The sequence below is a fragment of the Thunnus thynnus genome, chromosome 5, assembly GCF_963924715.1.
Source record: "Thunnus thynnus chromosome 5, fThuThy2.1, whole genome shotgun sequence".
Taxonomy (NCBI): Eukaryota; Metazoa; Chordata; class Actinopteri; order Scombriformes; family Scombridae; genus Thunnus; species Thunnus thynnus.
In genome coordinates this window covers 8591938-8616415 of record NC_089521.1, presented here as the reverse complement: position 1 = coordinate 8616415, position 24478 = coordinate 8591938, and the positions used below count along the sequence as shown (strand labels likewise).

Below are 24478 nucleotides of genomic sequence, written 5' to 3'. Positions count from 1 at the left end.
AAAGACAACTTTGAAGGACTGAGATACAGTGCTGCTTGAGAGTTTGTGAACCCTTTAGAATTTTCTGTATTTCTGCATAAATATGACCTAAAATGTGATCAGACATTTACACAAGTCCTAAAACTAGATAAAGTGAACCCAGTTAAACAAATGAGATAAAAAAAAACAACAACATTTTTTTCATCTTTTTCATTAATTAATTGAGGAAAATGATCCAACGTTACATATGTGTGTGTGGCAAAAGTATGTGAACCTCTAGGATTATCATTTCATTTGAAAGGGAAAATAGAGTCGAGTGTTTAAATCAACAAGATGACAATCAAGTGTGAGTCTGGGAGGCCCTGCCTTATTTAAAGAAGGTTTGTGGAAGTGTGTCATGGCTCAAACAAAGGAAATTTCTGAGAACATTAGAAGAAGAGTTGCTGATGATCACCAGGCTGGAAAGGGTTACAAAACCATTTCTAAAGAGTTTGGACTCCACTAGTCAACTGTCAGACAGACTGTATATAAATTGAATACATTCAACACCACTGTTACCCTCCCCCGGAGTGGTAAACCAACAAAGATCACACCAAGAGCAGGTGTGTAATAGTCCAGGAGGCCACAACAGACCCCAGGGTAACGCCTAGGAAACTAAAGGCTTCTCTTGCAGTGGCTACAGTCAATGTTCACATACTTTTGCTTCACACAAATATCTTAGATTGGATCATTTTCCTCAATAAATAAATGAAAAAGATTTTAAAAAATGATTTTTTTTTGTCTCATTTGTTTAATTGGATTCACTTTATCTAGTTTTAGGACTTGTATAAATATCTGATCATGTTTGAGGTCATATTTATACAGAAATACAGAAAATTTTAAAGAGTTCACAAACTTTCAAGCAGCTATGTATAAAATGAAGCTTTTTGTTTGTTTTTTTTATTTTTTCGGGGAAATAGTGACCAGAATGAGTCACCTTCAGAGATTATTATACTGCTGATAGTCTAGTACATTACTGTAGGCTTGGGTTAGGGTGAGGGTAGGCTACTACAGGGCCAGCCTGACTATGTTGGTGCTCTAGGTGAGATTTAAATTGGAGCCCCAAAAAGTGCAACAATAATTCCACACTCGCACTAAAATGAAGTGTAACAATTATACCTCCAGCCCAGAGAAATCCTCCCTGTTCTCTGGACAAAAGGCAAGTGGAGGTCAAGGTGCCATTCAATGAGTGTTTGGTGGCTGAACGACAAGTAGGGCTTTGAAAATCAACAGATGAAAACCCATCGACTGCTCAATTTCCAAAGCTGAACAGGAACAAGCAAACCTGTCAGTAACTCACTCAGTGCCCCTTCCCTTATTTGGTGCCCTAGGGGACCGTCTATGTGGCCTAAACCATGGCCGGCCCTGGGCTACTATTCACACAACCCTGATTATGATTCTTGGTTTTGGGATTTTATGTCAGCATGACATACAGCAGCTCATTCAATCAGAATCTGTTTTATTAGCCAATGCAAACATACAGAGAATGAGTCTTGGTGTTTGCTCACAAAAATCTGCAACACACAAGAATGAAAATAGACAAAAGTAAGGTAATACTACTACTACTACTACTACTACTACTAATAATAATAATAATAATGATAATAATAATAATGATAATAATGATAATAATAATAATAATAATTAAGTCAATAAAGCAATATTAGAATTAAGTTGAAATTTTAAAGTCTATTTATAGAGTGGAAATCTGAAATGAAATATTGACTGTACAGAGCAAATATGGATAAAGAATTGAAGTGAATGAAATATATGAAAGTGACAATAGAATAAATTATATAAATTAATAATGAATTATTGTTCATTTAAATTAAGGGAAATATTAACATAATTAATAAATAATTAGATTATGTAAGAGTAAGAGGTTGAATGCTATGCTCAGTCTAAAGTCCAGTTTGATGATGGAAGTGAAATATAAAGTCCAGTTTTATAACCTCGTCTTCATCCCGTTTATAAACACACAACGTTGGAGGGTTTTATTGTTTTAAGAAAGATGATTTCATATTAAATATACTCAGCCACATATTCTTGGAAATATATCATTAAACGAACAGCTTCACATTTTACAATCACAGGCTATAAATCAGCTTTTTCTAAACAGACATGGTTGTGTTTGGATTCGGGTTGCGGCGGACGGCGGCAGTTTGAAACGGAATGAAGCCAACTGACGGCAGACAGCAAAACCAGGAGTCGAACGCGCCCACAACACAATGCTCTTCCCTAGCCTTCCGCTACCACAACCTGACAGAAACTACTTTATTACTCAGAATCAGAGGAGAAATAATGATGACTGATGGCCTCAACACTAACCTATCTTACTGTTGAGTTACTAAGGACACGTTGGTGTTGTTGTGTTGAGAAATCTTAAAGATATCATTAAGACAAAACTTTAACACGATCACAGTGAGGAAAACACTTCCGGTCGGCGGGTATTCCGGTCAGCCAATCACAGAGCTTCAAATTCTGTTTACTGCGCAGTTTAAGGCTGATCGAGTTTATTATACATACACACATTATTTTCTTTACACTTCAATATACACTACAGTACGTTACCACCAATATGCAGTATGATATAATGTTATACTGACTATATGTTACGGCTTTAGCTGGCGTCATCACCATAGTAACGGTATGTTGAGAAATGTTAAAGATACTAAAATCAACAGTGAGGAAAATACTCATACGCGTCCTCTCCGGCCCCACCGGCCTGGTAATATTAAAATAAATAAATAAAATCAAGGATAATATCTTGTGATTAAATGTTGAGTGACGTAGTTATAGTTAAAAATGAATAACAAATGAGAAAAAAAACCCGCTGCAGGCACAAACCTACTTCCAACTGAAATACATCAGTTTGAAAGTCGTGCAGAGTGTCACGGAAAATAACTAGATAGATTAAATTTCATGATTATTTCATGAATGTCATGAGACAGACTGGCTCACAAACGAGACGCTGCAGGTTTTCTGTGAATGATTCACGTCCAGCGCGTTTTGGAGTCAGTTTAACTCTGAATACTGGGGAGAACAATCAGCTTTCTTTCGGCTTCTGATGATCAGTCGAGTACAATTTTTGGAGGGGACAAATTTACATGTTTCATATATTGAGGTCTAAACTGTGTTGACGGATGGTTGGTTTAAATATCATGATATAAATGTCCTTTATGAAATCAAGACTGTAATGTGTTAGTTTACTGTACGGGTCCAGCAGACAATATAACTTATAACTAATTCTCAGACAGCTTCACGGGGTTTCTCCGTTCTCTCTGCTTGTCGAGCATGATGAGAGCATAGACTATATTATAAATATTATTAATATATATCTTTATAAACAGTCTATGGATGAGAGACAGACAGAAACTGCATCTCGACGGCTCGCATCTGTCACCTGCTGGTTGTTGTTCCGCACTGCAGCTAATCCTGGATCAATTATTTCAGCCTCTTCACTGCGGCCGCGGCATTGAAATGAGTGACATCTGTATGTGAAATGATTAACAACAATTTGGTAACACGGGGGAACTTCTGCTTGTCACTTTCATATAAGCTGTTTGGGAAGAACAACACAGGCTATTTCTACACATGTAATTAATTAGGCTATTGATTCACGCTACACACTAAATAATATATCACACTTTTTGGATTAAATATATATCATGTCTAAATGAAAAGAACAAAATATTTATTTAGCATATGTAGACCTATTTATTTATTTTATTAGATCCCGTGCTTGCATAATATTGGCTGTTACTCTTGTTATAGAATGGCCATTCTATCCTTTTGGCTTTTATTTTGTCGTTTTTGCACTTCACTTCCGCTTCCTGTCTGTAAGTTATATGGGTAACTTTTTAAAACGTTGTCACTAGTAGTACTAGTACTACTAGCGGAGTACTAGGACTACTAGTAGTACTAGTAGTACTAGTGGAAGGTTTAAAATGGTGTAACTAGTAGTACTAGTGGAATAGTACTACTACTAGTGGTACTAGTATCACTAGTAGTACTAGTTGCATTTTATTGAAACCTCCACTAGAAGTACTAGTACTACTAGTAGTACTAGGGACAACGTTTTAAAAAGTTACCCTTATTAACTTACATACAGGAAGCGGAAGTGAAGTGTAAAATCAACAAAATAAAAGCCAAGAGGATAGAATGGCCATTTTATCAAAAAATAACAGCCAACATTATGCAAGCACAGGATCTGAAAAAATAAATAAATAGGACTACGTATGTTACAGAAATGAAATATTTTATTCTTAGAGACATGATATATATTTTATCCAAAAATGTGTGATATATTATTTAATGTGTAGCATGAATTAATGGCCTAATTAATTACATGTGTGGAAATAGTCTGTGTCGTTATTCCCAAACAGCTTATCTGAAGGGGCAAGCAGAAGTTCCCCCGTGTTACCAAGCAGACGCGGTGGAGGAACAGAGAAAAGACTTTTTAAAATTAATTCTCTGTAGTTGCAAATTTTCTACACAAAAAAATATTAATGTTACATTTACTTTGGTTTTCATGTCGTTGTATGTTTAATCTACCAAAATGCATTCAACATGTTCGGTCAAAGTGTTTACATGTTCGGCACAAAGCCTAACTAGTTGAACGAAATTTGTTCTACTAGTTAACTAGTAAGGCAAAAATCAGTGTTACTAGTTAACTAGTTAAACATTTTTGGCTCTCACTACTAGTACTAGTAAGGTCAAAAACAGCCCACTAGTGCAACTAGTTGGCATTTTGGCTCCTACTAGTAGTACTAGTGGACATTTTGGCTCTTACTGGTAGGACCAGTAAACATTTTGAGCTTCACTAGTAGTACTAGTAGTATGGGAATAGGGTAACTAGTAGTACTAGTGGACTGCATGCGCATGAAACGGGTGGGATAATGATGAAATTCTGAGTCCTGATTGGTTGGTTTTCTTTATTTTGAACCAGAGAGCCATTTGGAAGTGTCATTTCATGTCTCATCATTAGCATTTTGCGCAACTAGTGTGACTAGTGGGCATTTTGGCTCTCACTAGTGGTACTAGTAAGGTCAAAAAAGCTCTACTAGTGTAACTAGTAGACATTTTGGCTCTTTGGCTCTTACTAGTAGTACTAGTGGACATTTTGGCTTCTACTAGTAGTACTAGTGGACATTTTGTCTCTTACTAGTAGTACTAGTAAGCATTTTGAGCTTTAGTAGTCAACTAGTAAGGTGAATTTGCGCTCAAGTAGTCAACATGTTGGCGTTTTTTCGGCGCACTAGTTATCTAGTAGGACTTTGAGCTTTACTAGTTGGGTCCAGTCGTTGACTAGTGCGCAAAAGAATCAACTAGTTGGGATTTTGGCTCAACTAGTTCGGCGTTGGGCTCAACTAGTACGGCTTTTGTCCGAACTAGTTGGCCAAAAGTGTCACTAGTCGCTGAAAAAGCGTGACTAGTACGAGTTTTTGTTCAACTAGTACGGCAAAGTTGCGAACTAGTTCGACAAAATGTCCAACTAGTACTGCCAAAGTCCAAACTAGTAGATGACACTTAAGTTTGATATCAAGGATATCTAATAGATGCCCAAAGGGCTTCCATAGCCACGTCGATCACCCTGGCTCGGTCCCGGGGCCTCATCGGCAGCTTCTCCAGCTGGCAGTCCAGCACCAGAACCGTCTGGTTACTCTACCGATTCCGAAGAGAAACCAAAGGTTCGGCCTGGTTTGAACGTTCCGCAGAGGCCAAGGTCAAAATAAACCTACGTTGTTGCAGCCGTGTTCATGTGAAAGATGTATTCTTACAAAAGGTCCATTTATAGACTTATCAAAATGGATTTAAACCAGTTTCCGAGCTGATTATGGCCCAAAATAAATCTGAGAGGGTTTGTGACTCTCTCAGATTTATTTTGGGCCATAATCAGCTCAGAAACTGGATCTCAGCTTGGAAAGGTTTTGATTGAAAGGATGAGAGGAAAAACACAGGTCTGTTTTCTTCAAACTTTTACTAAATTTTTGCTCCTTTTCTTGTGCAAAGTGCTCCAGGTCTGTAAACATCCTTCATTTTAAAAGAGTCTGAGAATTAATATTCTGTTCTGCTGGCACCTGGAAGCTACTCGGCATCCTCTTCATCACATTCCTCACATATATTTTAAATCCATTACAATTTTGTTATGCTGTTCTATGCTGTATTTGTGTAATGTGTCTTTTTTGGTCTATTCTGTACACACATCTACTGCACATCTGTCCGTCCTGGGAGAAGGATCCCTCCTCTGCTGCTCTTCCTGAGGTTTAAGGGAGTTTTTCCCTTATTTAAATCACTGTACAGACTATAAAACCCCATGAGGCAAATTCACAATATTGGGCTATACAAATAATAGTGCTCAAGAATGTAAAATCAGTCTTTGGTCTATACATGCCTTCACTTTCTGGACAAACCTTTAACGACTTGAACCGGAAGTCTAAACCAAAACATGACCATCACATTTTACAGTTTTTCCTGCTCTAACAAATCAAAACTGCCTGGCTTGATTTAAGGGAATAAGCCTATATAGGTCCTGCAAACCACACAACATTCTCAAACTGTGGGTCTGAGCCCAGTCTACCTGATGACACCAATAAGCTTTCTTCTCTTTGACTTGTCAGATTTTTTTAAATAAATAAACTTAAGTCACTTCAGTTGCAGGGTCCTTGTATATTATGCATGCTGATTGTCATACACTAAGGGTGGGGGAGGACTTGAACTGAATCATTATGTTCATCAGTAACACCTGTTCTTTTCTTACTATGGATAGCAAGGTCTATTCTTACCAATGACTTGATTCATCTCTGTACACTGCCTGCACATTATGACCTTTGTTAGATGCAGTACATGATAGTCAGCTTGTTATCCATTAACCTGAATTATTGCCAAAACAGCATGACAGATATCTGCATCAAGGAAACAAGTTTATTTCAACATTGAAAGACATTCTTAATCATTGCAGCTGCACAGTCGTTCACACAGGCTCCATCACATGGACAGAGAAGGCTGACGACGCGGACCCATCACTGACAGCAACTGGTGTCACATGTCTTTCCTTTGCACACGCAACCAGAGGCGCACTTGCTACAGTCGGATGGGCAGCATGAGCAGCAGCCTGCATTAAGAAAAAATAAGTGTTACTGACAACCCTATGATCATTGATCTGTTGCAACAAAAAGCAGCCAAGGCCACCCTTTAATTCCAGGACAAGGATATTACACAAGTCAAAGCATCTTGAGCTAAACATTAAGAGGTTTGGGGTGGAATGAAGTGACCTTCTGTGATGCAGCCAATTAAAGCCACCTGGTTTCCTACATCTTGAGTAAAGAGGCAATTTTAGACAAGGCAGCATTAATTCAGCATGCCAGATATGAAACGGCAAGAAGTCAGTCTTAAAAGAAAACATAAGAATCCTACTTGGTGGCTTGGGTTTAGATTTTTTTTTTTTTTTTTTTTTTTTTTTTAAAAAGAGAAGGCTACTAGTAAAATATATTTCATCAACAGTCACCTTGACTGGATTCAAAATTAAGACACCTGTGAGTTAGATGTATGTGTAAAGATGTGATTTGACTTACTCTTTTTGCAAGAGGTGCAGGAGCAGTTTGTGCAAGTGCAGGATACTCCGCAGTTGCAGGTTCCAGCTGAAAGTAAGAACACAAGACATGTCAGCTTTAGGAATTCATTTGTGTATGACAGCAAGTCCTATAAAGTAATAGGAGACGAAATATTAAGACTAATGAAATCCTTAAATAAAACTTACTCTTGGAGCATTCGCAAGGGTCCATTTTTCAGTGAGTGTAGTTCTCTTCTTTAGAGAGTGCTGCGTTTGTGCTTCTTCCCGTTAGAAGTGGTGGTATGAGTGTCAGAGAAGGGGCGGCTTTTTTATAGCATCCCGGTAACAACAAGCCCGGGTGCAAAAAGCGTCTGTCACGCTGCACGTAGGCACGTAATTGACCATTACAAAGAGGTTTGTACACACGACTCAACTACGCAGCTGATTCCCAAAAGACGCGTCGGCGTGTTGTTTGTAAATTACATTCAGGTACGCGTTTTCGTCCTGCTCCACGTTGCAGAACTTGTGCGCTTGTTTGGCCGCGTATGGAAAGCCCTTTGGGCATCTATTAGATATCATTGATATCAAACTTAAGTGTCCTCTACTAGTTCAGACTTTGGCAGCACTAGTTGGACATTTTGTCGAACTAGTTCGCAACTTTGCCGTACTAGTTGAACAAAAACTCGTACTAGTTACACTTTTTCAGCAACTAGTGACACTTTTGGCCAACTAGTTCGGACAAAAGCCGTACTAGTTGAGCGTGTGTGAACGACTGTGTATTTGATTGCAGCTGCAATGATTAAGAATGTCTTTTGTAATCGGAATCGGTAGAGTAACCAGACGGTTCTGGTGCTGGACTGCCAGCTGGAGAAGCTGCCGATGAGGCCCCGGGACCGAGCCAGGGTGATCGACGCGGCCAAACATGCGCACAAGTCCTGCAACGTGGAGCAGGACGAAAACGCGTACCTGAATGTAATTTACAAACAACACGCCGACGCGTCTTTTGGGAATCAGCTGCGTAGTTGAGCCGTGTGCACAAACCTCTTTGTAATGGTCAATTACGTGCCTGCGTGCAGCGTGACAGACGCTTTTTGCACCCGGTCTTGTTGTTACCGGGATGCTATAAAAGAGCCGCCCCTTCTCTGACACTCATACCACCACTTCCAACGGGAAGAAGCACAAACGCAGCGCTCTCTAAAGAAGAGAACTACACTCACTGAAAAATGAACCCTTGCGAATGCTCCAAGAGTAAGTTTTATTTAAGGATTTCGTTGGTCTTAATATTTCGTCTCCTATTACTTTATAGGACTTGCTGTCATACACAAATGAATTCCTAAAGCTGACATGTCTTGTGTTCTTACTTTCAGCTGGAACCTGCAACTGCGGAGTATCCTGCACTTGCACAAACTGCTCCTGCACCTCTTGCAAAAAGAGTAAGTCAAATCACATCTTTACACATACATCTAACTCACAGGTGTCTTAATTTTGAATCCAGTCAAGGTGACTGTTGATGAAATATATTTTACTAGTAGCCTTCTCTTTTTAAAAAAAAAAAAAAAAAAAAAAAAAAAAAATCTAAACCCAAGCCACCAAGTAGGATTCTTATGTTTTCTTTTAAGACTGACTTCTTGCCATTTCATATCTGGCATGCTGAATTAATGCTGCCTTGTCTAAAATTGCCTCTTTACTCAAGATGTAGGAAACCAGGTGGCTTTAATTGGCTGCATCACAGAAGGTCACTTCATTCCACCCCAAACCTCTTAATGTTTAGCTCAAGATGCTTTGACTTGTGTAATATCCTTGTCCTGGAATTAAAGGGTGGCCTTGGCTGCTTTTTGTTGCAACAGATTAATGATCATAGGGTTGTCAGTAACACTTATTTTTTCTTAATGCAGGCTGCTGCTCATGCTGCCCATCCGACTGTAGCAAGTGCGCCTCTGGTTGCGTGTGCAAAGGAAAGACATGTGACACCAGTTGCTGTCAGTGATGGGTCCGCGTCGTCAGCCTTCTCTGTCCATGTGATGGAGCCTGTGTGAACGACTGTGCAGCTGCAATGATTAAGAATGTCTTTTGTACTTGTCTTTCAATGTTGAAATAAACTTGTTTGACGCAGATATGTCATGCTGTTTTGGCAATTCAGGTTAATGGATAACAAGCTGACTGTCATGTGCTGCATCTAACAAAGGTCATAATGTGCAGGCAGTGTACAAAGATGAATCAATAAGTCATTGGTAAGAATAGACCTTGCTATCCATAGTAAGTAAAGAACAGGTGTTACTGATGAACATAATGATTCAGTTCAAGTCAAGGGCTTTCCATAGTGCAGCGAAAAGCTCAACTAGTTAAAGGAAAGTGTCAACATGTACAAAAAATTTCGAACATGTTCGGCACAAAGTCTTACTAGTCAAAAGAAATTTGTTCTACTAGTTAACTAGTAAGGCAAATCAGTGTAACTAGTCAATTTTTTTTTGGGCACTTACTAGTAGTACTAGTAGTGCATTTTTGAACTTACTAGTAGTACTAGTAAGTTCAAAAATGCACTACTAGTCAGCATTTTTGGTGCTTACTAGTGGTAGTAAACATTTTGGCTCATACTAGTAGTGCTAGTAAGGTCAAAAACACTCCACTAGTGTAACTAGTGGACATTTGGGCTCTTACTAGTAGTACTAGTAAGAGCCCAAATGTCCACTAGTACTACTACTAAACATTTTGAGCTTCACTAGTAGTACTAGTAACATGGAAACAGGGCTACTAGTGGACTGCATGCAAATGAAGCAGGCGGTACAAAGATTTTGATTGGTCAGTGTAGAAACTGTGTGCTGGACCTCTTAAAGTGCCCGCTCTGTATAGTAACTTGAGTTTTAGCAGCACTCATTTCAGGAAGCCTGTTAATTTAGTTTATTTTGTATTAACATGAAATGGCAATAAATTGAATGCGTTTTGGTAGATGAAATGTACAACAACATGAAGACCAAAGTGAATGTAACATTAATGTTTTTATGTGTAGAAAATTTGCAAATATACAATTTATTGTAAAAAGTCTGTTCCTATTTCATGATTATCATTTTTAAAATTATATTTAGTATGTTAATTACAATTTTTGATGAATTATATCAGCATTTGTGTGAAATAAAACAATAGTCTGTCTTTGAAATCTAACATTTTTTCACATCCAGACATGCAAGTAAATCAATTTAATCTTTTACCTCTATCTTAGATAGATAGATAGATAGATAGATAGATAATGTTGATTACCACATTAAATAATCAATCATGATGCAGCACTTAATTCGTAATCTCGACTTCATTGTTCAGAAAGATCCATATAATAGCACAGTCATAAACACTGACGGGCTTCTGCTCACTTTTTACACGGTCAAATATAACCAGAAGGTGGCAGCAAACATCTGGACGTAACGTTAATGGCCGGCGCTTCTGGAGATATGAGCCAAACTTCACATGAAGCTGCCGCAGAAAGTGGCTTTAATAATGTTATTGATCGCGTTTGGAATGCGCGTAATGTAGCAAGACGGGAACTGGCATCGCAGATGGATGAAGACAACATGCTGACAGCCACAAGAAACACATTTCGGCGGCGAAGAAGAGCAGGTCCGATGACAGGTAGGCCTAACTGTTACCCGGCCTTCTTAAACGAGTATTAGCATTAATGTTAAAAACCGTCTACTGAGGCAAAATTGCCCCTTTCACTGTCGCTGCTAACTCGCGAATGGTTTACAAATTCATCATGTGTGGCGTTTTGCAATTCATGCTGGATCCGGCCTGAACAGTTCACCAGGTACGGCTGGTTTCTGGCTGATGTGTAACGTTAGCCTAAAGAAAGTAGGAGAAAACTCAGTGTGGCGGGATAAGTATATTGATCCTGTTACTGGAAGAATGTTAATCACATATTATCATGACAATATTAAAACAAGAATGTTTTTTAGAATATGCCTTTTCTGCAGTAGGGGAGAACGGGGTAACATGAGCCAGCTTTTACATTTGATTATTTTACTGCTAAATAAAAGTGTATTTGTTTCAAATAATAGTTACTATATATAGCTCAGGTTGTTGTGTACCCATGGAAATTAAAACAAGTTGTCTAATTATTGTGGTTTTAGAACAATGAGCCATCAAAAAAAGTTAGTTCTTTGGCACAACTACCCCAGGCTGGGGTAAAATGAGCATGTGGATGGGGTATTATTAACCATTAAATACTGATATGAAAATGACACAAAATCAAACAATTTAAATGTAATGTTTAACAATATGCAATATTCTGTTTTTGTACAGAAACACCTGCACCTGCAAATAGGACAAGTGGAGTTTGGAGAGTAAAGCTGTTCCTGTTGCCAAATGCTCATCAAGTTGTCCTTCCACCTCGTAAAGAATGCAGTAAACTCACCAGAATAGGCTTAGGTAATGTACACACCGTATTGGTTTTGAATGTGAGTGTGCACCTGAGTTTTTGGTATTTATTTACACAGAAAATGCACATCCATCAACATTACTGTATATTTGCAAGTGTTGGATAGGAAGTTTATTTATATTTGTGTGACCAGTGTGCAATGTGGAAAACAATAAAAGACAACCATCATGCTCCACTTTTGGCAGCAAGACTGAACTGCATCAAAATTCATATCATTATGTAATTTTGGCTTCATTTAACATCAGCCCACATACATTAAATATTATTAATTGCAGTCTGTCATCTTTGAATGCCATTTATTTGGTGTGTCAAATTCATAATAGGGCAGGATAATCACTTGGACCACAAATACTGCAAAGTCACATGATTTTATTCTAATCCCATTTATCTTACACGTGTACTGAGCAGGACTTGCCCTGATTCATTTTGTCAAGCAAATACCCTAAACATCCACAAACCGATGTTTATCACTATGTAGCCCGTGTGCATATAGCTCAAATATTGACAGATGGCGTCCACCTAGAGTCCGGTTCTGCTTGAGGTTTCTTCCTGTTAAAGGGGAGTTTTTCCTTGCTGCTGTCGCCAAGTGCTGCTCATGGGGGAATGTTGGGTCTCTGTAAATTAAAGAGTTCAGTCTAGACCTGCGCTATGTGGAAAGAGCCCTGAGATAACTTTTGTTCTGATTTGGCACTTTATAAATAAATTGAATTGAAATTGTGCTCCAAATATAACAAACACAGCAAAGTATGTTGTTCACAGCCTATAAAGACACAATAAGGCTTTGAATCTAAGTCAATGATTCAAATTAGACAATTATTGAGTCAGTATATTGACAATTTTCTCTTTAATTATTTTCCAGGGATCCCAAGTCATGATTTGCCAGGGACAGTCTCACATAGAAGTTACGTCCCACTCTCTTGGACTCTTCCAGAGTTTAATAATTACATCTGCCAAAGCTTTCCCACCGTTAGCCTAAATGTAATTGGATTTCATCTCGCAAGAGCTGATAACTCCAGGGTTCTGACTAAAATTCAGGCAAATACTCTGAATGAGCTGAAGACAGCAGCTGGCAGAAGCAGGGTTTATATTATTCCCCAGACAAATATTATACTGCCATTAGAGGTGAGTTTTTATTGTTGTTTTGAACCAACACTCCTTTTGAATATGCGTAGATTGATATTAATTACTAATCAGGCAGTTTGTTTTGTCCATCAAGACCTCAGGACCTGAGAGGACTCATACCCTACCAGAAACATCTCCACCAGCTGGACCTGAGACAGTTTCACAGTCTCTACCTGCTTCTCCATCAGCCACACCGCTGATGGCCACACCCACTGCTTCATTGACAGCCATCACACCTGCAGCCTCACCCACTGCCATCACACCTGTAGCCTCACATACTGCCATCACACCTGTAGCCTCACATACTGCCATCACACCTGTAGCCTCACATACTGCCATCACACCTGTAGCCTCACATACTGCCATCACACCTGCAGCCTCACATACTGCCATCACACCTGCAGCCTCACCCACTGCTGTCACACCTGCAGCCTCACACACTGACTTTAGAGCTGCAGCCTCACCCACTGCTGTCACACCTGCAGCCTCACACACTGACTTTAGAGCTGCAGCCTCACCCACTGCTGTCACACCTGCAGCCTCATACACTGCTCCCCCAGCCATTCATGTAAGTCCATCCCAGTCCTTCGCACCATCAGCCGCCAGACCGCCGGCCTCAACCGCTGTCCCACAGGTCACACACCCTGCTCCTACAGCACCTATGGACATGTCATTGGTCACATCTAATAGTAATTCTCATGCAAGTTACCAGTCACCTCCCCTTAACACCATGTCCCTCTCTTCAACTATGGACACTGATGGAAGCTCACCAAGGACAGACTTGAACCCATCACTCGTAAGTTATGAAAAACAATAATACATTCTGTATGTACTTTTGATCATTCAGATTGAAGTAAATAGAAATATTAATGTTTAATAATCGTAGTTAAAAAGTCATCTTTTCTGTTTTTAAAGCTAACCTCAGTAAAATAGTTGGATGTTAATGGTAAGTCTTGTTAATCAACAGGAGGCAAGTTTGGATCCTGCACAGTGGCTGAATGCTGGGACCCCAGAGGTAAATCTTTACATGACGATAGTTCACTATTATTGTAATAAGTAGTATTAAGTATGTTTTTAAAAATATAGAATATATGGAGACACCATCATTTCATGCAACATTTGTACTTTCAAGGTCTTCTACAGAAGATCACGTGTGGAACCACTAAACAGGTATTTTATATGTTTAAAAAAACGGAAACATGTGACACTGCATTTTATACACATTAACAGTCTCAATACTCATCTATTCAATAGATTTTAGAGAGAATAATATCAGAATACACCAGTGGTTTAAAATGACTTTGAAATTAGTTTTTGAAAGGCCAGAGTATGTAATACTGGCAGTTAAAAAGAAAGAAATCTGATTTTTTTTTAGGAATCCTGTCAGTGACTTTGTCATTGATCATTCTGAGGATGAGGATGAGGATGGGGACGAGGACGACATTATCGCAGTTACTTTTGAAACCGACAGTCCTCCTTCGGTAGGTTTTTTTTTTTTTCACTACAGAAAACTGGTAGAATATTTTGTTCAAGAATTTTTAATGACTATGCATTTCACATACTCAAAATTTAAAGAATTGGATATTGCCACTTTTTAAACAAATTTCTAAGATCACCTGTCCCGGAAGTGGCCAACCATTTTTGTCAATCATTGCTGATGTACGTCATATGTGCTTTATATATTTTAGGAAGAAATTGATCTTGCTGTCATTTTGAGCACTTTTCAAGAGCATCACCTTTCTGAGGGCCTGGTATCCACCATTTGTATCAGGAGGAAAAAGCTTCTGGAGAGCGCTATTAAAGCAATCTCCAGAGCCTCTTTCTGTTGGACCCATTCACCACTCATTGAGTTTGTAGGAGAAGATGCAGATGATATGGGGGGACCACAGCGAGAGTTTTTCAGGTCTGAATACCTCAAGTAATTTATTAAAGGTTTTATAACAAATTTGTGCATGTTTTCAGCTGAACTGCAAAGTAATACAAACTGTTGTATTTCTATTTTCTGTTTATTTTAGACTCTTGATGATAGAGGTACAGACCTCTCTTGGCATTTTCGAGGGAAAGGCTGGCCAGGTCTTTCTTAGTTATGATCAAGCAGCATTAGACCAGCGTAAATATTTTAAAGGCGGCAACCTTATCGCTTGGTCGATTGCACATGGAGGTCCGTGTATCAAAGCCTTGGATCCCAGCCTCTTCCAGCTGATGTGTGGCCAGGAGCCGCAACTGGAGCAGTTTGACTGGCAGGTGCTGCCTGACCCAGATGTGCAAAGCAAAGTCAAAACGGTGCTTAATAATTGCCATGTTAATATTTATTTGGATTTTAAACAAACAAACTTGTTAAACTTGTGGTCAAATTTGACAAAAGCATAAATCTGAGCAGGAGAAATAATCAATCTGGGACTCTTACAGCTACATTGTCTTCACTCAGATTTCTCTCTTAAGATCCTACAGTGCAAGACTGCTGGAGACCTGACTGCACTCCAGCAAGACTTGGGGGACTGGATTGCAGAGTGCGGAGTCCCAGGCATATTTAGTGCCACAGTTGAAGACATACCAAAAATCTATGCGTATGTGGTGAAGCACTACATTTTTCTCAGGTAAACACATATACAAATTAAATAAGCTTTACAGTTGTAACTAATAAAAAACACTGTCAATATAAAAACATTAATTTGTTGGATGCCGCAACATTATTTCCCGGTAACGTAAATATGGAATATATCAAACAGAATCTGTGTTTATTAAGTATTTGATTTTGTTTACAAATGTAGACATACTTTTGTATCGTAAAGGAAGTTTGGAATCACTGAGAAAGGTTTATGTATTGATTAGTTTGTTTGGGACAGAGGATGATAATTTTATTCCCCATTGTAGCATCAAATTGATCAAAAATAATAATGATAACATTACAAATTACCAGGGCAGAAAGAGAAGCTGCCAGCTGAGAATCAGCTGGGAAATTGTTTCTTGTTAATTATACTAGAGACAGATGTACTCGTCCTTTTGAGGATTTCCTTCTCTTTCTGTCCTGGTCACGGCTGCTGAAACCGGCGAGCCGTTGCAAACTTAGAATTAATAAACAGTGATTTCATACAGTATTAGTAATTTTTTGTAACACTATCATTATAACTTTTCCTCCAGTTATTCAGTCTTTCCAAAAATAAATACATAATTAAATTTAAAAAGATACAAGTGATTCCAAACTTCTTCACGGTAACGTACATGTTTTATCTCGGTTTATAGGACGACCAAAATGATATGCCAGTTCACAGAGGGAATGAATGCTTTTGGAAAGCTGTGGGACCTGGTCACGGAGAACTGGATTGCCTTTCTGCCTCTGTTCACCAACATGCAGGAACCTCTGTCGAAGGCAGCCTTCAAGGCCATCTTCAGTTACAATTACAGCAGTAGAGGAACCAACCATCGCGACGCAGAAGAGGACACTATCTACAGCTGGGAGATGGTTCTTAACATGATTGAAGGTACGTTTTATTCCTTTATGAAAATTTTTGAGCGCCAATTATGAAATTGTAATATTTCAATTACACACCACACAAATAAAAAGGTCCACTTTAAATATACTGCGACAGAAGGCAAATACTCAGATGGTTATTGTGGAGTCTTTTACCAATTTAGGGAAATGCTAATTGTCTTATGCCACTGTAGCCAAAGTCATTAGAACAAGGGGCACATGCAAGTTTTGATGTCATCAAACGCACCTTTTGTCTCAAAAGTGTACTCTAAACCAGTTGTGTTTACATACCCTAAATTTTTGATTAAATGGCGGCATGAAATAGATATAGTCCCGATCTTGTAACGCTAGATATTTGACTTTAGAAATTAATGTTTAAAATGTTATGATTTCCTTTTCCCTGGCAGACAAAGTGACTGAACTAAGATTCGAAGACCTTCTGATTTTCATCACCGGAGCAGATGAAGTTCCTGCCCTGGGCTTTCCCAGGAAGCCCAGCATCGACTTCTACAAACAGGAAGCGGGCCAGCGCCGTTTGCCCTACGCCTCAACCTGCATGATGTGCTTGTACCTTCCAAGAGGCGTCACACAGGAGGACGAACTGCATGGGATGCTTTTCCAGGCCACAAGAGAGTCTTTGGGATTTGGAAAGGTGTAGACCCTGTCAGGCAGTTTTACAGTAACAGTACCGTGAGAAGATTTGATTAGCAGATGCTCCCAGTCAGTTTGCACTATCTGACAAGAATAAACTGTGTTTACTATGTTGTTTTTTCCCCTGGTAACGTCTAAAGGTTTGTGTTTGTTTATACTTGTATTGCTGTTTGCACATTAAGTGTATTATGTTCTTTGAAGAATGTTTTGAATCTCTCTAGCACACACCAGATACCTCTCCTTTAAGTCTGTTGTTCCATCCATTGCATTTTGAAGATCCCGCAGCTGTTCAGAGTTGAGGTTATTGAGTGGTTGTGACACAATCCTTGCTCGTTCAAGGTCTTCAGTGTTTGCTTGTAACTGGGTGAGCTGTACGCCGTGTCTCGCCAAGCCAGCTTCCAGGTTTTCTTGGCTGTAAGGGTCATCTCCAAAGATGTTGTTCAGAGCTGTTGACTCCTGCTCACTGTTGGTTAACATGCCCTCCATCCAAATTTGTGTTGGTGTACGGTTGTTAGCCGATCTGACTCTATGGTTGTTCCAAGCGTGTCTAAATAAATCTAATCGTTTTTGGATTTCTGGCTTATACACTACTTGTAGTGCCATTTTTTGAGCATTATGTTCGGGGTTCAGTATTTGTTCATCTTCAAACGAATAGAAAAGCATGTAGAAGTAGTGCACAACCTGCTGGAAGACATCTCTCCAAAGTCGCTCAATACGTTGGTTGTGTACAGACTGGCCTGTAATGTGCCTTGTGTGTCCTTGTCCCTGCAGAAGGTTCATTAAAAGAGCAACCAGAGTGTTCTCCCCTCCGTGGTCAGATCTCACTCTGGAGGGTAACCCGTACAGACAGGTGGCTCGAACAAAATAAGTCAACACTGTCAAAGCTGTGTTGTCTGTGCTGCAGTTGATGTAAGTTATTAGTCTGAGTTCCCATCAATACCAGCATGCGTCACAAACCCCCATCTGTAAAACATTTCAAATAGAATAATGGATGTCTTCAATACATGTAAACCCTTCTAGATTGTTCTATTACATTAGCATCAATAGATTCATAATTAAGAAAAATATTTTGATTAGGAAAAGAAGACTGCTTAAAAAAGTGGAAAAGAAAGATGACAAAAGACAGAATAAGGCTGGATTTGGAAGAGGTCATATTATGTAAAAACCTGAACTTTAACACATACACAGTGAAAGTGAGTCTGCACCACCCACCCAATATGGCTTCCTAAGACTCCCACCAGTACATATAAATACAAGAGCTGACCCCCGATTACCTAATGAGACGCATATGGCCATCTATGTGCCACAAACTATTTGGAAACGGCACATAGTATGTTCTCCTAGCCACAGTCTGGCTTCATCTCTGGGCTGCAGCAGCTGGATCAATGCGGTTTCAGGTCTCTCGAACTCTTCTCCTCTGTACTACAATCCCTTCAGCATGCAGGTACGCCCTCATCATCTGAAAGGAGTTCATAACAAAAAGTTCAAGACAATTAAGATAAAGTACATTTTCTATAAAAATTATATACATAAAACCTACAAGGGAATATGTTGAAGTATGCTTACTTCTGAGCCTGATCTGGGAAACTGGTTGTGAAGTCTCCTGACGTGCTCCTCTAGGTTAGCATCACTAATGGGAGTGAATCTGTTTCTTGCTGAAATCTGAAAAGACTTCATTTTTTTATGCAGGTATGAGGAAGAACAGCCCAACATCCTTGCCATGGCTCTCACTGTGAAGCCTTGACTCAAGAGCAGCTCAATTTGCCCCCTTGTAATGTCAAGTGCAGGTCTCCCTCGTCTTCCTAAAATATGTAAATAAAACAATTAAGGAAAATCAGTAAATGAATATTAAGAATAATAGGTTAATACAAAGTACAATGAAGTACAAAGAAAACAGTCTACCATACATATTTTAATAATTCCACATTTGTTGTCTTCCCAAACACAAGTGGGCCTAAAACGAATCAGATTATAGGAGCAAGGTGTGGACTACTAGCTGAAATCACAGCAGGTACATTAAATTACCTCGTGGTGTAACTGGACAGCCGGGGTGAACACCTACATCGATTTTCATGTTACAAACCCCAGTTGCTGTCATTTTCAAGTTCTGATCAAGTCAGAATCTGACCCTCAAGCAGCAATTTTCCTCAAGCCAATTATGTCAAGGACTATGATTTTAAAGAGAAATGAATATATTACCGTACGTATGCGTGGTAGTTTTATTAATGGGAATTAATCCGGAAACTTTGTCAATCAATACAGCTTCCTATATTAGACGTTTTTAACATGCTTACCAAATAGACTTTGCCAGCTATTGAGTCACAGAATCTTTAAATCTACAAAATGACAGATAAAGGAACTTCACTGACATCAGGTCTAATCAACAAACAAATCGAGTAGATGATCTGCTAAAGTGAATTCACATGTCTTCAGACAAGCCCATATGTCCAGTAAATCTGTTAAAGATTTTTTAAAAGAAAAAAAAATCAATTGAACGGGTTATTTTAAAAAGATAGTCCTATAAAGCCCTGTGCATACCTTACCTGAATGCAAACGTGCTGCGTGGAAGCCAGCACGTACTGCATCGGGTGCCGGGGGCGCAGTGATGAAACTTCGAAGATCTGTGAGACTCTGGACTATATCCCGCATTGCCTCTGCGCTAATACTGTCTTCAACTCTTCTCAAGTTAGCAATAGAGATGTCGATAGCGCGCACTTCTCTTCGACCTGCAGATCCTTGATGATACGCCCGTTCAATTGCTGTACATCGTCTTCTAATTCGTCTCAGGACGGCGTCCGCCATGTTTGCGTTTGAAATTCTGTGAAATATCTCCTTGACCAATGAGCAAAACAGTCCCATATTGGCCGAAACATCAACCAATTATTTTAAAATAGGCAGCTTCCTTGTACGCCCCCATTCCCGCCTCCTTGTTAACATTTTGTTGTCAACTAGTACAACTAGTACTACTAGTAAAGTCAAAAAAAATGTCATTAGTACTGCTAGTACTACTAGTACTACTAGTGGAGTAGTATTAGTACCACTAGCAGAACTAGTACTATTGCACCAGTACAACTAGTGCAATAGTACTAGTTCTACTAGTGGTACTAGAACAACTCCACTAGTACCACTAGTACTACTAGTGGTACTAGTGCAACTTTATTAAACCATCCACTAGTAGTACTAGTAGTACTAGTGGCATTTAAAACCCCGTCACTAGTACTACTAGTACTACTAGTATTACCAGTACTACTAGTGACAACGTTTTAAAAAGTTACCCATACTAACTTACAGACAGGAAGCGGAAATGAAGTGCAAAAACGTAAAAATAAAAGCCAAGAGGCTAGAATGGCCATTGTATAAATAACTAACAGCCAATATTATGCAAGCACGGGATCTAATAAAATAAATAAATAGGTCTACATATGCTAAATAAATATTTTGTTCTTTTCATTTAGACATGATATATATTTAATCCAAAAAGTGTGATATATTATTTAGTGTGTAGCGTGAATCAATAGCCTAATTAATTACATGTGTAGAAATAGCCTGTGTTGTTCTTCCCAAACAGCTTATCTGAAGTGACAAGCAGAAGTTCCCCCGTGTTACCAAATTGTTGTTAATCATTTCACATACAGATGTCACTCATTTCAATGCCGCGGCCGCAGTGAAGAGGCTGAAATAATTGATCCAGGAGTCGCTGCAGTGCGGAACAACAACCAGCAGGTGGCAGATGAGAGCCGTTAAGATGCAGCTTCTGTCCGTCTCTCATCCATAGACTGTTTATAAAGATATATATTAATAATATTTATAATATAGTCTATGCGCTCATCATGCTCGACAAGCAGAGAGAACAGAGAAACCCCGTGAAGCTGTCTGAGAATTAGTTATAAGTTATATTTTCTGCCGGACCCGTACAGTAAACTAACACGTTACAGTCTTAATTTCATAAAGGACATTTATATTATGATATTTAAACCAACCATCCGTCAACACAGTTTAGACCTCAATATATGAAACATGTAAATTTGTCCCTTCCAAAAATTGTGACCGACTGATCATCAGAAGCCGAAAGAAAGCTGATTGTTCTCCTCAGTATTCAGAGTTAAACTGACTCCAAAACGCGCTGGATGTGAATCATTCACAGAAAACCTGCAGCGTCTCGTTTGTGAGCCAGTCTGTCTCATGACATACATGAAATAATCATGAAATTTAATCTATCTAGTTATTTTCCGTGACACTCTGCACGACTTTCAAACTGATGTATTTCAGTTGGAAGTAGGTTTGTGCCTGCAGCGGGTTTTTTCTCATTTATTATTCATTTTTAACTATAACTACGTCACTCAACATTTAATCACAAGATATTATCCTTGATTTTATTTATTCGTTTTAATATTACCAGCCCGGTGGGGCCAGAGAGGACGCGTATGAGTATTTTCCTCACTGTCGATTTTAGTATCTTTAACATTTCTCAACATACCGTTACTATGGTGATGACGCCAGCTAAAGCCGTAACATATAGTCAGTATAACATTATATCATACTGCAGATTGGTGGTAACGTACTGTAGTGTATATTGAAGTGTAAAGAAAATAATGTGTGTATGTATAATAAACTCGATCAGCCTTAAACTGCGCAGTAAACAGAATTTGAAGCTCTGTGATTGGCTGACCGGAATACCCGCCGACCGGAAGTGTTTTCCTCACTGTGATCGTGTTAAAGTTTTGTCTTAATGATATCTTTAAGATTTCTCAACACAACAACACCAACGTGTCCTTAGTAAGTAAACAGTAAGATAGGTTCATGTTAAGGCCATCAGTCATCATTATTTCTCCTCTGATTCTGAGTAATAAAGTAGTTTCTGTCAGGTTGTGGTAGCGGAAGGCTAGGGAAGAGCATTGTGTTGTGGGCGCGTTCGACTCCTGTTTTTGCTGTCTGCCGTCAGTTGGCTTCATTCCGTTTCAAACTGCCGCCGTCCGCCGCAACCCGAATCCAAACACCACCATGTCTGTTTAGAAAAAGCTGATTTATAGCCTGTGATTGTAAAATGTGAAGTTGTTCGTTTAATGATATATTTCCAAGAATATGTGGCTGAGTAAATTTAATATGAAATCATCTTTCTTAAAACAATAAAACCCTCCAACGTTGTGTGTTTATAAACGGGATGAAGACGAGGTTATAAAACTGGACTTTATATTTCACTTCCATCATCAAACTGGACTTTAGATTCTGCATAGCATTCAACCTCTTACTGTTACATAATCTAATTATTTATTAATTATGTTAATAATTTCCCTTAATTTAAATTAATAATAATTTATTATTAATTTATATAATTTATTCTCTTGTCACTTTCATATATTTCATTCACTTCAATTCTTTGTCCATATTTGCTCTGTACAGTCAATATTTCATTTCAGGTTTCCACTCTATAAATAGGCTAGACTTTAAAATTTCAACTGAATTCTAATATTGCTTTATTGACTTAATTATTATTATTATTATTATTATTATTAGTAGTAGTAGTAGTAGTAGTAGTAGTAGTAGTAGTAGTATTACCTTACTTTTGTCTATTTTCATTCTTGTGTGTTGCAGATTTTTGTGAGCAAACACCAATTCATTCTCTGTATGTTTGGATTGGCTAATAAAAACACGTTCTGATTGAATGAGCTGCTGTATGTCATGCTGACATAAAATCCCAAAACCAAGAATCATAATCAGGGTTGTGTGAATAGTAGCCCAGGGCCGGCCGTGGTTTAGGCCACATAGACGGTCCCCTAGGGCACCAAATAAGGGAAGGGGCACTGAGTGAGTTACTGACAGGTTTGCTTGTTTCTGTTCAGCTTTGGAAATTGAGCAGTCGATGGGTTTTCATCTGTTGATTTTCAAAGCCTTACTTGTCGTTCAGCCACCAAACACTCATTGAATGGCACCTTGACCTCCACTTGCCTTTTGTCCAGAGAACAGGGAGGATTTGTCTGGGCTGGAGGTATAATTGTTACACTTCATTTTAGTGCGAGTGTGGAATTATTGTTGCACTTTTTGGGGCTCCAATTTAAATCTCACCTAGAGCACCAACATAATCAGGCTGGCCCTGTAGTAGCCTACCCTCACCCTAACCCAAGCCTACAGTAATGTACTAGACTATCAGCAGTGTAATAATCTCTGAAGGTGACTCATTCTGGTCACTATTTCCCCTAAAAAAAAAAAAAAAAAAGCCTCATTTTATACATAGCTGCTTGAAAGTTTGTGAACTCTTTAAAATTTTCTGTATTTCTGTATAAATATGACCTCAAACATGATCAGATATTTATACAAGTCCTAAAACTAGATAAAATGAATCCAATTAAACAAATGAGACAAAAAAAAAATCATTTTTAAAATCTTTTTCGTTTATTTATTGAGGAAAATGATCCAATCTAAGATATTTGTGTGAAGCAAAAGTATGTGAACATTGACTGTAGCCACTGCAAGAGAAGCCTTTAGTTTCCTAGGCGTTACCCTGGGGTCTGTTGTGGCCTCCTGGACTATTACACACCTGCTCTTGGTGTGATCTTTGTTGGTTTACCACTCCGGGGGAGGGTAACAGTGGTGTTGAATGTATTCAATTTATATACAGTCTGTCTGACAGTTGACTAGTGGAGTCCAAACTCTTTAGAAATGGTTTTGTAACCCTTTCCAGCCTGGTGATCATCAGCAACTCTTCTTCTAATGTTCTCAGAAATTTCCTTTGTTTGAGCCATGACACACTTCCACAAACCTTCTTTAAATAAGGCAGGGCCTCCCAGACTCACACTTGATTGTCGTCTTGTTGATTGATCTTGTTCCCTTTCAAATGAAATGATAATCCTAGAGGTTCACATACTTTTGCCACACACACATATGTAACGTTGGATCATTTTCCTCAATTAATTAATGAAAAAGATGAGAAAAATGTTGTTGTTTTTTATCTCATTTGTTTAACTGGGTTCACTTTATCTAGTTTTAGGACTTGTGTAAATGTCTGATCACATTTTAGGTCATATTTATGCAGAAATACAGAAAATTCTAAAGGGTTCACAAACTCTCAAGCAGCACTGTATCTCAGTCCTTCAAAGTTGTCTCTGAGACCAGGTCTGGGATGGTTTGTATCTGTGAAATGAGAAAATTAAAACTTTGACGTAGAGTTAAACCAAACACATCGTTGGAAAGGTCTCGACCTGGAGAGTAACATATGTCAGTATGAAGGTTCTACAGGGCT

At 38.7% G+C, this 24478-nt stretch overlaps 3 protein-coding genes and 1 long non-coding RNA gene across 6 annotated transcripts; 2 read left to right on the top strand and 2 right to left on the bottom strand.

The window, feature by feature from the left end:
- Window positions 1-6924: 6924 nt before the first annotated feature.
- On the bottom strand, window positions 6925-7936 carry LOC137182672 (metallothionein A-like). The gene is made up of 3 exons (XM_067589038.1): window positions 7778-7936; window positions 7593-7658; window positions 6925-7132 (listed from the first exon to the last, which is right to left on the bottom strand). The coding sequence occupies exons 1-3, from the start codon at window positions 7800-7802 to the stop codon at window positions 7041-7043; spliced, it is 183 nt and encodes a 60-aa protein (XP_067445139.1). The 5' UTR covers window positions 7803-7936; the 3' UTR covers window positions 6925-7040.
- Window positions 7937-8660: 724 nt separating this feature from the next.
- LOC137182673 (metallothionein A-like) lies at window positions 8661-9684 on the top strand. Its single transcript, XM_067589039.1, has 3 exons — window positions 8661-8818; window positions 8938-9003; window positions 9466-9684. Exons 1-3 carry the CDS (start codon window positions 8794-8796, stop codon window positions 9555-9557), a joined length of 183 nt encoding a protein of 60 aa, XP_067445140.1. The 5' UTR covers window positions 8661-8793; the 3' UTR covers window positions 9558-9684.
- A 1256-nt stretch (window positions 9685-10940) lies between these two features.
- Window positions 10941-17813, top strand: LOC137182670 (uncharacterized). Of its 3 annotated transcripts, none has more exons than XM_067589035.1 (12): window positions 10941-11191; window positions 11861-11986; window positions 12856-13118; window positions 13195-13914; window positions 14086-14133; window positions 14251-14288; window positions 14494-14599; window positions 14807-15021; window positions 15134-15401; window positions 15561-15715; window positions 16362-16600; window positions 16998-17813. In XM_067589035.1, exons 1-12 carry the CDS (start codon window positions 10993-10995, stop codon window positions 17246-17248), a joined length of 2628 nt encoding a protein of 875 aa, XP_067445136.1. In that variant the 5' UTR covers window positions 10941-10992; the 3' UTR covers window positions 17249-17813. The 3 variants fall into 3 exon arrangements, with proteins under 3 accessions (XP_067445136.1, XP_067445137.1, XP_067445138.1); XM_067589036.1 differs by having other exon boundaries at window positions 10942-11191; window positions 13213-13914; XM_067589037.1 differs by lacking the exons at window positions 10941-11191; window positions 12856-13118 and adding an exon at window positions 11212-11366 and having other exon boundaries at window positions 13213-13914.
- A 562-nt stretch (window positions 17814-18375) lies between these two features.
- Window positions 18376-20153, bottom strand: LOC137182674 (uncharacterized). Its single transcript, XR_010928358.1, has 3 exons — window positions 19785-20153; window positions 18808-19043; window positions 18376-18700 (listed from the first exon to the last, which is right to left on the bottom strand). It is a non-coding gene; the product is annotated as an uncharacterized lncRNA (long non-coding RNA).
- Between the last annotated feature and the right edge of the window lie 4325 nt (window positions 20154-24478).